The 13,035-nt window shown below is 54.9% G+C and overlaps 1 protein-coding gene across 26 annotated transcripts in view; it reads right to left on the bottom strand.

The window, feature by feature from the left end:
* Positions 1 to 13,035, bottom strand: part of ANK2 (ankyrin 2) — a 328,593-nt gene that overhangs the window by 62,030 nt on the left and 253,528 nt on the right. For all 26 annotated transcript variants that reach the window (XM_081134240.1, XM_081134246.1, XM_081134245.1 and 23 more), the window contains 5 exons: positions 11,742 to 11,840; positions 11,096 to 11,194; positions 6,474 to 6,572; positions 5,447 to 5,545; positions 621 to 693 (listed from right to left, as the gene is read on the bottom strand). In XM_081134240.1, the coding sequence (XP_080990366.1) occupies positions 621 to 693; positions 5,447 to 5,545; positions 6,474 to 6,572; positions 11,096 to 11,194; positions 11,742 to 11,840 (469 nt within the window). The remainder of the gene's footprint in view (positions 1 to 620; positions 694 to 5,446; positions 5,546 to 6,473; positions 6,573 to 11,095; positions 11,195 to 11,741; positions 11,841 to 13,035) is intronic.

Genomic DNA, 13,035 nt, shown 5'->3' with positions numbered 1-13,035 from the left:
AAGCCCCCAGTGCTCCTGCGGAGCAGCAGGCTGCTCAGAGCCTTGACCCCCGCTGCCTTGGACAATTTCATCAACTCCAACACCAGAGGGGGCACGTTTTCTGACTTAAAGAATCAAATCCTTACATTGAATTTGTCTGACTTCCTGCTAGGCTATGTTTAACCTTCTCTAAGGCTCTTCTCCTCTGGCTCTGAAATAGCTTCTGCAGGTCTGAGCCAGTCAGAAAGCAGGGGTTCCCCAATACACCACTGCTAGTGTAAACTCTAAGATCTTTTCATTGAAGGCATTGCAATAAAAAAAAAAGTATTTAACATACTTGGAACATATGCTAATAATTGTATTGTCAGGTAGATGTTTTAACAGATGGCCAAGTCCCAGTCCTTCCCCCTCCCCAGGCCTGTTAGTGAGACGATAAACGTAATACGAGTTGAAAATATACTAATCAGGATCCTCCTTCCCCAGGTGCCAAAAGTCAATGCGTTGAAACAAAGGTGAAAAGGTGACTTTAAGGTTCAGACACTGCCATCTGCACCCGCCGCCCAGCTCAGCCCGAGGACGGGGCGGGACGGCGCCCCCTGTGGGACCAGGACCATGCCGCAGGCCACGGGAAAGCAGCTCACCCTCTTCGTCAGAAACGTCCAGCACCTCTGTCATCGTCTCAGGAACATTCAGCTTGTGCTTTTCAGTGATCGTCTGCAAAGAGAAACATCATTGATGTTCAAAAACAAAACCTAAGGAGCCAGACTCGGCATCGGCCCTGAGGCCCCATGCTCCTGGAAGGCCTTTCTCTGGTTTCCTCTCACAACACCCTGTCTTCCTCCTGAAGACAGAGGATCGTGAAACCAGTGAGGGTTACGGGAGGAAGGGCACTGCTGGGAGTCCCCACTTGAAAAATGAATTTCGTAGCAATGGCACCAATGGTCAGTCCTGCTGAAGAGGCAGCCTACTGAGTCCAGGGCCTCCCCAAATGAGCTGCCTCCAGAAAAGCTTCAGAAAGAAGCAATGGGCATGTGCAAGTTAGTTTTTAAAAGCCAGTGGAAAAGACGTAAACAACGTGAACGGCGTAAACTGTCGGCAGAAAACCTGTCCTCTGGGACGCGAGGACCCCGAGGAGGGGACCCTGGTCCTCCCAGCATGTCCCCATCCAGCACTGCTGCTGGTCGGCCGCCACGCCACGCCACGCCACGCCACGCCACGCCACGCCCACAGCCCACACAGACACTGCTGGGTGCTGGGACCAGCCTCCAGAGTCGCTGCCTGGGCTCCAATTCAAACCTCCCCATTTGTTAGCGATGAGGCCTCAGCTCGTCCCCTTACTTCTCTGTGCCTCACTGTCCTCTGTGAAATGGGGATAATAATATTGCTCATAAACTGTTATGAACAGTAACTGAAATTACACAAGAGCTTGAAGAACAGTGTGTGGCGTATGCTGGTACTCAATAAATATCATCTATCACAAATTGTCATTAATGTAATTCAGTACTGAGCTAATCTTACAATGAAGAGCCTCTGAAATTTTTAATAATTCAGGCACTGAGGGAACATTCTGAGTGGCCATGTAGGCCAGGAGCGGTTTCAGACACATCGATTGGCACTGTCACGGAAACTTTAAAAAATCACTCGAAATAAGAGTAAAATCTTCACCGAAAGCCACCGACATAAACAAACAGGTTGTCTAGATCTTTAAGCTTCGCTCCATAGGTGTTACAGATGTGAAAAAATTATGTCAAAAGTTTAAAAGGTTCTGTTCTCAGTCAACTGTCTCTTTAACATAACAGCACACCAGATAAGCAACCACCACAGAGACGTGGGTCTCACGGGCACACCCAGCACAGGAGGCATCTGCGATGCTCTCTGGGCAAGGTCGGCACAGGGCCCAGATTCACAGACAACATCTGGACTCCACCTCGAAAGCTGCCGTGTGACTGGACGTGAATTACTGCGCCATCAGCGGGTACATCGGGGAAGACTGAGAACTCTGAATATTTCCACTTTCTTAACTGCTTGTCAAAGAATTCCCCATTATTTGATAATATAATGTCATTTTATTTTAGTACCTTATTCAGTAATTTATGCTCTATCAATGATTATAAGTAGCATAAAATATGATCACTTTGAAATTATGCAAATAATACAAGTAATTGATGATAGCTGATCAGTAAGTGGTGTCGTGAGTCACATCCCACAGTTCTCCCAGCTGCCTCAGGAGACGAGGCTCCTGCTTCTGCTTCAGGAAAAGTGAGCCCCTGGTTCTGACGTCCGTTCCTGCAAACAGTGACCACCATCCTGGGGGGTGAGCTGTCCCTGTCCCCCTGGGTGACGGAGCATAGGTCAGAGAAACAGCCCTGATTCCAGCACGCCTGAAACTTCCTCAGCGGTGGCTTTTTCCTTTGCAAACGGCTGCTGAGTCCTCTCCCCGCATTACAGCTTATTCTGCTTTGGCAAAAGACCTGGGGGTGAGCATCGAGCAAGTCTCTGACAGGGGAGAACCCACCTGCTTGTCCTATGAATCCAGCGGCGTGAGGTTTGCACGTTGGCGCTGTAGCTGTAGCTCTACTAATCCCCTTAAATGGGTACAACATTAAATTTAATTCTGTTAATTTTACATAATTATTAAATTCTCTCCAGCTATCTGCCTGTCACCAGAGTACCTCCAAGCTATTTCAGTGAGTCTGTGGACTTTAGGAAATAACATCGAACATGGTGCTTCTGTGAAAATCAGCAAAGGGGATCACTTCAGAGGTGTGTTTTCTAATTGAAAATTTGATGAAAACTTTTCTTTCCCCAAATTCCTGGGAAGCTACTTTTAGCAAAGCCAAACTCTGTTATGTCGGAGGATTACGAACATGGACTTTGGAAGCTGACAAACTAAATCTGAATCCTAGATGCGCACTGCGTGCCCGGCCCAGCTGTAGCTACTATCAGCTATCGGGCTCACGTCATTGGTAGCACTGCTGTGTGGAAAGAGTGGAAAATCTCTTCCCAAAGAGAGGACATGTGAGTAGGAAGACTCGCCTAACAGAAAGGAGTAAGTTCTTTCTTCCACCCTTAACCCCAAATTCCATTTCGCAAAACAATAAAACTCACAGCCATGAGAGCAGAGCCGACTGTCAGGCAGGAAGCGAAGGGAGGGTCCCTCGGACCAAGACCCCAGCCGGGGGGACCCCGCTGACGTGGACGTGGCTCCCCACGGAGCAGACGTCGCAGGCCTCGCATGTATGAGCCAGGAGGCTTTGCTGGACCGACGCTCAGCTCGGCAGGTGGACAACAGCCCACGGAAAGTTCTGCAAGGCCTCTGTGCCCCTAGGGCCGGGTGGCGGGCGCCTGGCTGGCTGGCTGGCCGTCCCTCTCTGGTGTCTGAGAGCCTGTGTAGCAACGCTGTTTAGAAAGCTGACTGCCCCTCTTGTTAAATGAGGGCCTGTATGGCTCGGGCCCCTCACCCTGGGTAACACCGAGAGCCCGCCACCTACATGTGGACGCGTCGCCTACAGTTCCGCTGAGTTAAAGAATATTTCTGTACAGAGCCGACTGCCGCCCTCCACACCACACTGGAGCCGCTGGTGGGCAGGGCCGGAGTCCTCACGGCCGGTCTTCCCGCAGCACAGAGCCCAGCCCCGGTTTACGCCCAGAAAACCCTGAGGGGAACCGATGGCAGCGTCAGGAAAAAAGCCGACGGGGGGGGGGGGGGGGGGGGGGGGGGGGGGGCTCGCCCTCTAGTGGGAACCCGGTGGAAATGCCCCCGCAGCCCCGGGCACGGGAAGCTGGTCTTGTGAGAACAGAGGCGCTCGGGCCTCGCCACGGCTTCTCCCACCCGTGACGGACACAAGGACGCCAAGTAGGACAGCACAGGCCCCTAGCAGGGACATTTTTTTAACCCTCACCTGAGGATATGTTTCCCGTTGCTTTTCAGAGAGAGGGGAAGGGGGGAGAGAGAAACATCGATGTGAGAGATGCATCGACTGGTTGCCTCCCGTATGCGTCCCGACCCTGGCTGGGGCTGGAGATCGAGCCTGCAACATGCCCTTGCCTGGAATCGAACCCGGGACCCTTCAGTCTGCAGGCCGACACTCTAACCACTGAGCCAAACTGGCCAGGGCTGGGCACTTCCTCGGTACGAGAAACCATAAAGGAAAAGCCAGGAGGAGTCAGCAGCACAGGCTGGCTCAGGGCTGGTGCGAGGTGGAAGCTAGACCTGTTTTTTTCCTACACAATTTCTTACAGAAACTTCACTTTAAATCTTTAAAAATAGCCCTGGCGGGGTGGCTCAGTTGGGTGGGGTGTCGTCCCGTGCACCAAAAGGTCGTGGGTTTGATTCCTGCTCAGGGCACATACCTAGGCTGCGGGTTCCTTCTATATGGGAGGCAACTAATCAATGTCTCTCTCTCTTCCCCTTTCTCTAAAATCAGTAAAAACACATTCTCCGGTGAGGGTTAAAAACAATCCTTAAAAACACTGGCACATGTGCCCCCAGCCCTAAGCTCTGCTGGAGAAAACAAGCGATGCGATGCTCCTGCGTCTGGACACACCCTCTCGCCCAGGAGCAGGTCTCCCTCCCTCCACGCAGGACACGCTCCACCCACCGCTGCGCGTCACACCCGTCTTTCCTCGCGCCTCCCGCCAGATCCAAGGCCGCGCACCCTCCTGGCCGGGCCAGTGCCAGAACCTCCTGCAGACTTGGTATCTGCGGAGTTCTGATCCCACTGTCCCTACAGCACCTGGCGCCCTACCGCCCACCTGTCCACTAGGATACACACAAGTCACCGAGCTGCAGGTCGCAGCTTCAGAAAAGTCACCAACAAGTTGATGCAAACAGAACAGCCCGAGGGACCCCAAGCTTTGCTCAGCACAGCTCAGGGCCACCAGGACCCTGGTCACCCCTCTGCACTCCGCTGGCCGCTGTCCTCCAGACCCAGCGGTCACTAACAAGTCCGTGCAAAACGGTGGCTGTTTCAAATACATACTCGTCAAGACGCAGACCATTTCCCTACGAAGCACATTCAATATTCTTTTTGAATAAAAAGTAATAAAAAATGGAAAGGAAGTGAGGAGGAGTTGCTCTCATGGGACACCCTCAGACCAGCCGTGAGCACAGCAGGGACCAGGGTCCTTCTGAGGCTGTGTCACCCCCGCTCGGACCAGAAGTTTGTGGGGCCTGTCCTGCCACTCGGCCAGCAGCTGGGGTCCCACCCAACCACAGCAGGAGGGCAGAGCGGCAGAAAGAAGGAGCCAGTCACAGAAAAGGAACTAAAACCAGCCACACAGTTCACACGGGCGTGCTGGACTGCAGGCGCTCGAGCCCGCACTGCGGAGCAGCGCGGCCGGGCCCTCAGCGTGCGCCGCGCCACAGTTCACCCACGCGGCCCCGACACGCTCAGACCCCGCGTTCGGGAAGGCGGCTGCATCGTGACAGCCGAGCTGAGCAGAAGCCCCGGCGCCTCTTACTCACCGTGGTGGTGGTGGTGACCTCCTCCGTGACGACCCTCAGGGTGTCCACCACCGAGATGTAGCCCAGGCGCTTAGCGATGGCCAGGGCCGTGTTGCCATTCTGAGGCGAGGGGGGAGAGAGAGAGAGCCGGTGAGCTCACCGCCTGCGTGAGCCAGCGCCTCCACCACGCCAGGCACAGCCGGGGAGTCACTCGTTTCCACCATCACATCTGCATGTGTCTTGGTAACTTCTCCAGCCCAGCAAGGTCACCATGGTAACACAACAAGCTGCATCTGCTCCTTTCCCTAATGAGAAGCACTTGCGGCTTTAACCCCTGGGTGGTCAACCCCGTCGCAGGGCTGCCCTGCGCCCGGAAAGGGAGGCCTCCAACCGCCAGCACAGCCAGGCGCTCGCGGCCCCCAGGGCGGCGGCCCCTGCGGCAGTCAGCCTGCGGACAGCGTGCAGGAGCCCTGTGCAGCTAAGGCACCAGCGAGCAGCTGGGCTCCGCGCAGGCCCTGGGGACCCCGGAATCTCACCACGTAGTTTACATTTCAATGGATCCAAGTCCCTGGAGCCAGGTTTAGGCCAGAGGAGGGGGCTGGGCCCAGCTCCAGCCACCTCAGCCAGGCTCTCCCCAGGCCGAGTCCAGCTGGGCCTCCCGCCAGCCGTGGCCCAGCCAGCCCTGGGTCCTGAGGTCGGGGCTCATTTCAGGAGGGGTGGGAACTGTGACACCCTGTTCTGCTCAGTCTGAAACTTCCTGGGCAGAATGACAGACTGAAGCTGTCAGACACGTGAGGAGGCAGGCTCATTGGGAAAGACAATAATGCCGGGAACATAGAGGCAGCGGGAAAAGAGGAGACCAGACGCGAGCCGGATGGACTCCATGGAAGACGCCACAGGCTGAGCCTCCAGGGCTGAGCAGGGCTGTGAGGACGGGACACTGTGGGCATCATTCACTCAGGTCCCCAGGAGTCGGCGCCGACGCAGGGCACTACCTGCAGAGGGAGCCCCGCGGGCGGGGGCAGGGGCCGGGAGCGAGGGGCCTTACCGTGGTGGTGGCGTCGGGGCGCGCTCCATGCTGCAGCAGCACGTTGATGACGTGGGTGTGGCCCTGCTGCGCGGCCTGGTGCAGGGGCGTGTAGCCGTTCTGGAGGCGAGGGCGGGCAGAGGAGGAGGGGAGAAGGCGGTTAGCCTGCGCTCTGCGCTCTGGGCTCGGGCTTACTTACGACGGCGCTGTTTACGGGGGCGGCCGCCCCAGGAGCCCCGTTCTCGGCAGCAAACACGCCTGCACACCTTCTGCCCCATAAACTAAAGGGAGACTCGCCACCGGGCGTCTCTTACTGTGTCCGGGCAGTTCCATGGAAACCTGAGCCGGAGGCCACGTGTGAGGAGCACCACCCTAGTTCTGCCCCAGGAAAAAGGGGAAATGTTGTCCCCAAAGCCTGCAGAGTGTCACACAGCCTTGCTGTCCCCGGCCACCGTGGCCTCCTAACCGCTGGCCGGGGGCTGGCTTTACGGAAGTCGATCTGAGAGCCCCTCTCCCCGGGAGGACAGGAGGCCCACTTTGAAAAGCAGTCTTTACATTTAGGTTCTTTCACCACCTGGCCTGAGTTTGCTTCCGGACAGAGGGAGGACCAGCTGAGAGGTGAGCAGGGCCCAGCCTCGCTCCGGACACTCTGGATGGGCAGACACGTGGCAGAATAAAGGGACTTTTCCCCATTTCACAGGTAACAAAACTGTCCTTTCTTCACAGCCACTCTGGAGTCAGATCCCGTGTAGAAGGTCATGACAGCCGCTGGCCAAACGGCCAGGCTACTCTGTCGTCCACCCACCTCGCCGGACGAAAGCTGACGCATCTGTGTCAGACCCACTCGTCTGGGGTCGGAGCTCTGAGTAACTGTCCTTTAAACCTGTAAGAGCACCTGTCCCTGTGACCCGGTGTGACTGTCGCCTCGTGACCAGCACCAGCTTGCGCCCCCATCTGCATGAGTCTGTGTGCACACAGAACGCCACACGCCCCTCCCTGCTGCCACTGTGGCTTTCTGTCCAGGGCTGTACCACGCGTGTGGCACACAGGCTGTCAGTCTGGAGCAGCGTATGACCCAGGAACCCAGGAAACTAAATGGTCACAAAGACGCTGCCCCCAACCAGGTTATCCGTGGGCACTCGAGGAGCATGAAGGAGGTCAGTGTTTTCTCCTAAATGTTGCTCCTTTCCACTGTGTTTACAAATATTGCACGAGCCGAGTCTTGTCACCTCGTCAGCATCGGTAGCACCCACTGATCACCCCTGGGTGCTGATGGGAGGCCCCAAGTCCATGACGCAGAGGAAACACTCCTGTCCTCAGTAGCTCACATTACACTGTGTGGACACCGTGTTTTCCAGGGAAGCCTTAGCCAGCCCCCAGGCTTCTGCAGAACGTTGGCTGAAGCTCCACCCGCCACCCTGGCCCGTCCTGTTGGGAGCCCAGACCCGGCAACCCACCCACAGCCAGCACCTCTAACCCCTGACCCGCCACCATCCCATTTACAAATGGAAACAGCCAAGACCCAGTTCTGCGAAGAGCGGAGTATCCCAACCGTGGCATCTTTCATGAGTTTATCTGAGGCTATAGGCAAATGCTAGCAAACATGGCTTTTCTTTCTCGCTGAGAGCCCTTGATCTTTACAGTCCATTTTACAAGAAAACAACCCCTTACATGCTCAAGTGCTAAACTCTCTTTGCAAATTATCATAAAACTACTCAAATGTTTGCCTCAAACTGATGCTACAGGGGTTCATTCTAATTTTAAGGGGCTAACAGTTCCATAAAGCAAGTTCGTTTTTCCAAATTTTTATACCAAGTCATGAAGGCTTGAGTAGTAAACGCAATACTTAGGGTTACATTTTCAAAGCAACCAAGCAATTGTAGTAACTATGGTTACACACGAGATACACGGAAGGAAACACTCTTCTAAAATGTCACTCTACGCAAAAAATCTTCAGTGTGTCTTAAAAGGACATCCTTTGAGGTGTGTATCTATCATGAAAGATACATTTACTTCCAAAAGCAAATAAAATAGACACCGTTCATTTTTTTAAAGCCTGAAAAGTTAAAATGAGATTTTTCTCTCAATGGAATGTCCATTTGAGTGCAGATCAAACCCCAGGGAAGCAAGTGACTGATCTAGTGGGATGTATGGCTTCCCGATGTTGTAACCACTCAACAACTGTCACTTAAAAATGCGTGGTGACATCACATCAGGTTCTGCCACAGCTCAGGGCCTTGCTGCCTTTCAGGAGCTTCCCTGGGCCCCCGCACCCACGTCTGAGCCTGAGGCTCGTGTGACGACTCGGCAACACAGCGCCACAGCCCGCGCCCGAGCCTTCAGGGGACCTTTCACCTCCGTCGCAACGCCGGTGTCAGGAGAGCTCGAGACTCCTGGCAGCACCGCTCTTGCTGCAGGCAGGTGCCAGGCCCTGCATGTGCCCGGGCGGCTCGGTGGCTGGCTGCTGTCCTTGCACTGAGGGGTCACAGGCTCAGTCCCTGTCAGCGCACATACCTGGGGTCCGTCCTTGCCTGGGGCACATCCTGGAGGCAGACCGATGACTCTCTCCCTCTCCCCCCTCTGCCTTCCTCTCTAGAATCAACGCAGTCACGTCCCCGGGTGAAGATTCAAGGAAAAAGGAAAGAAGTTCTGAATCTCCAACGTTAATAGTGTTTATAATTTAAAAAGTGATTTTCATTTGCTTATGCCTCTGTACAGGCCTGACTGTTTCTGCTTCTAAGAGGAGATAAAGAGACTGACTTCCGGAACCTGCTGTTTCTAAAGAGCAGCACCTGGAGATGTCGGTGTCCCCGAAAGGCTCTCACGAGGAGCCCAAGGGCGGGACGTCTGACCCACGCCCCACCCACCCCGTGCATTTCCCTGGAGCTGCGGGGGGCACTGCCCGGGGCAGCAGTGCCTCTGCCGTGGGGTTCTCTCCCCTTGCAGCCAGGTGGTTCCCTGGGGCCATGACGCTCGGCCTCGCCTTGCTGCCCAGGGCCCTTCAGCTGCCCCGGGAGGAGCAGGTGGCGCCAAGTCAGCTCCACTCGGTCCATGAGAACTGCCACCCAGGCCTCCCACGTGCCCCTTCCTGAGCATGGCCACGGGCACTCCAAACGGGACACAGCCGGCAGGAATGCTGGCACTGTAACTGGTGCGGCCACAGGGTGGGGGCCCTCAAAGTATCACAGGTGGGACTACCACAGGACCCAGCAATCCCACTTTTTGGGTATTTATCCAAAGAAAATGAAAACACCAACAAAAAGATGCCTGCACCAGGTTCACAGCAGCAGCATTCACAACGGTCAAGACATGGAAACAGCACAAGGGTCCATGAAGGGGTGAACAGATAGAGACGGTGCCCCCCCACGCCACACACACCACACACACAGATAAGAGAAGAGGCTGGTAGCTGCCAAAGGCAAGGGGTTGGCAGTGGGAGAAAGAGGTAACAGGGGTCAAAAGGTAGAAAGAAAAAACGTTTTAATGAAAAGGAAATGAATTTAAAGGTTCATTGTGTGTCCTGTTTGCTTCTACCTCCTACTATGTAGAGCGAGGGACCCACCCCCGAGGGGCGAGTAGGAGGTGATTAGAACGTACACCACCTCTTAGAACACGTCACCACAAAACACAGACTGAAATAGGTACAACTAATAAAAATGTCGTAGGGTGAATTTCTTTAAAAAGCACTGTTGTTGTTCATAGGACACGGTAATTGTAAAACATTCGAGTAGTCGGAGGAAACACTGCGGAGGGTGTGGTTCAGATAAGATAAGATTTAAACAGTTAAGGGGCAGAGAAGCTTAGCAGAGGGAAGGCCATGAGCAAGACGGGGACATAGGAGCTGGGAGGCAGTGAGGAGTTGTAGAGACGCGGTGGGTGTCACCTGGAAGTTACATTAGGTCAGGTCACACTATGGAGGCTGGAAAGTGGGAAAGGGTGACTTGGGGGGACACTAAGGAGGAGGCAGCAGGCTGGACAGCGAGGAGTAATGTCCGGGGGGCGGGGCGTGAGGCGTGTGCACGAGGCTGCTGCAATTCAGGTGCACGTGTGGAAGGTGTGACCTGCAGCAGCGGTGCTCACGGCACGTCCACGGCAGGTGGGAGCCCTAGCCCCGGCCCGAGCCATGGTGCCCGGGTCTGAGTCCAATTCTGCTGACTCCTACTTTGTGACCTTAAACAGGTTACATGAGCTCAGTGAAACAGTCATGACAATGACATGTGACCTCCAGGTTATCAGGGATTAGGTGACTTCACATACACAGTCACACGTAAGTAACATATATGTGGCCCAGAGCATGCATCTCATGAGTATCAGTTTAAAAAGCAGATGGCACGGGATCTAGGTCCTGGTCTGTACTTCCTTCCACAGGGGAGGGGCCACGGCCAGAGGGGCAGATGTCCCAGCAGGAACCTACATGTGCTGCGGTGATGCCAGCCCGTGTCAGCTCCCTGACTTTACACAGAAGCTCTGAAGCCAACCACGTGGCTGTCAGAGGTGTCAGAAGGAGAAGTCTCAAACCACAGCACATACCACGTTACAGTCACTCTGGACACTGAAAGAAGAGCAGGCGTGTGCTACGGCGAGAGGACGAGCGTCCGCGGGCTGAACCTTTGCCAGAAGAAATGTGTGAGAACCGCACTTACCTTGGTTTTGGCGTTGACATTGGCTCCGTGCTTCAGAAGGAAGTTGACCATTTTCACATTTCCATAGTGACAGGCCACAATCAAGGGAGTGTAACCAAGCTACAAACAACAACAGACAAGCAAGCGGCCAGTCACTGGTGAGGCCTTGCGGGTGAGAGACACTCTACCTACTGTACAGATATTGCCTAGTGGGTGTGCATCCGTGGACACAAATGTGGGGCAGCAGATGGGGAATATAAGGACCCCATGCCAGCAAAGGAGACCAGGCATGTGGGTCACTAAACTGACAAAGAGCTGAGACAGGGTCACAAATGGTGGGATCTGAAAACAGGGAGGAGAGGAGGCCAGAAAGGGCCCAGCAGAGATGGGGGAAATGCAGCTGAGGTGGGTCTGAGGGGTTCCTGACAAAGTGAGGGCAGAGCCATGTCCATAGCGAGCAGGCAGTGTAGGCTGCAGGGCTGGGATCTCTGCTCTGTCCCTCTTGATGGATTCCAGCTCCGTGGGGACCCATTACCGTCTGTGAGCAGGACAGTTGTAGGGAATCCAGAACAGACTCGTGAGGAGGGGACATGAACTTGGGTGACCCGATGTGGCAGCTGGGAGTCACCCGGGTCAGGACCGGCCACACTTGGCAGGGGCCCCGTACCTTCGTGTGGGCGTCCTGGTCAGCCCCGTGCTTGACGAGCAAGTCAGCCACATTCACCCTGTCCTCCTGGGCGGCCAGGTGTAAGGCCGTGAGTCCACTCTGCAGAGAGAACGGAGGCAGAGGCACACTGGACGGAGCAGATATGCTGCATTGTCCCTAATATCCCGTCTTGAAAAGGTCCTGCAATTACAGCTTCTCCCCAGAAACTGCACTTTGAAATCGAAGACAAAGCCCCCAAGTTACGATGACTTTCCACCCAGGACAGGTCCTGCTGACTGACAGCAAACCAGCTTCCTACGTTGGGCACCGACATCTGACCTGAGATGTTAAAATAGCTCAGGGAAGATGCTTCCCGGCAACAGTCTCTTCAGCCCATCCGGCTCCTGCTGAGTCTACTTACTTACCAAAATAACCAACCTAATGACCACTGAGTCCACTTTACAGCCACAAAACATCACATCGGTGCCAAAAATGCAGTTACAGGAAATGAGTTCGGAATGGTTTCCTCCCCACCACAAAGGCACTGTTTTCCGGGATCCTCTAAATGCTAAAAGCCACCCCATCCTTTCTGTACGGCATCATCAATTGGCCAGTTTTACATAGCTTGACATATATACATCAAGTGATTATTTATTTAGTGGAATGCGCAGCTGAGCACAGTTCAGAATCAGGATGAGGGCCGAGGAAGGAGGCGCGGGGCCGACCCAGCCACGGCGTCGCGCGGCCTCGGCAATGGGCACGTGGCAGCAGGCAGAGGAAGTTTAAAGAGCAGCTTTAAAACCTAAATCACGTGCCTACTTCACAGGTGTTCTCTGGGTGCCACTCGCGTGCCAGGAAGTTTTCCCAGCCCTCCAGAGTCTGCCCCGTGGAGCTGCTCTGCAGCTCGGCCTGTTCCTCCCGCCTCGGCCGCTACTCCCCCGCTGCCGACTGGGCGGCGGATGCATTTTGGAGCCGGCACCACCTCGCCCCGGCTCACATCCAGTTCACACCGGCAGGCCTGTCTCTGCAGTCACGTGAGGCCGAGGAAGCTAAGCCGTGTCCTCCAAAGCTCACGCTCTGTAGCCATGCGCCGGTCGGGAACCTATGCCTGCAGAGAGGACAGTCTCCTGCGGCGCAGGGAAACGGCTTTGTACTTCAGGGCCGGGGCGTCTCATCTCATCTGATTATTCAGTGTGTGTCATGGTTACTCAAGAAGCAATCGCGGGAGAGCATGAACTTACTGACTTCAGCTGGTCTTAAATAGAGAAAGAAGATTCGTGCTTTTCTAAAGCAATGGGGAAATTTGTTGTCGGTT

Source organism: Miniopterus schreibersii (assembly GCF_964146895.1).
Source record: "Miniopterus schreibersii genome assembly, chromosome: 4".
In the NCBI taxonomy this organism is placed as follows: domain Eukaryota; kingdom Metazoa; phylum Chordata; class Mammalia; order Chiroptera; family Miniopteridae; genus Miniopterus; species Miniopterus schreibersii.
Note: the sequence above shows the minus strand (reverse complement) of the source record. Positions and strands in the feature narration are given on the sequence as shown.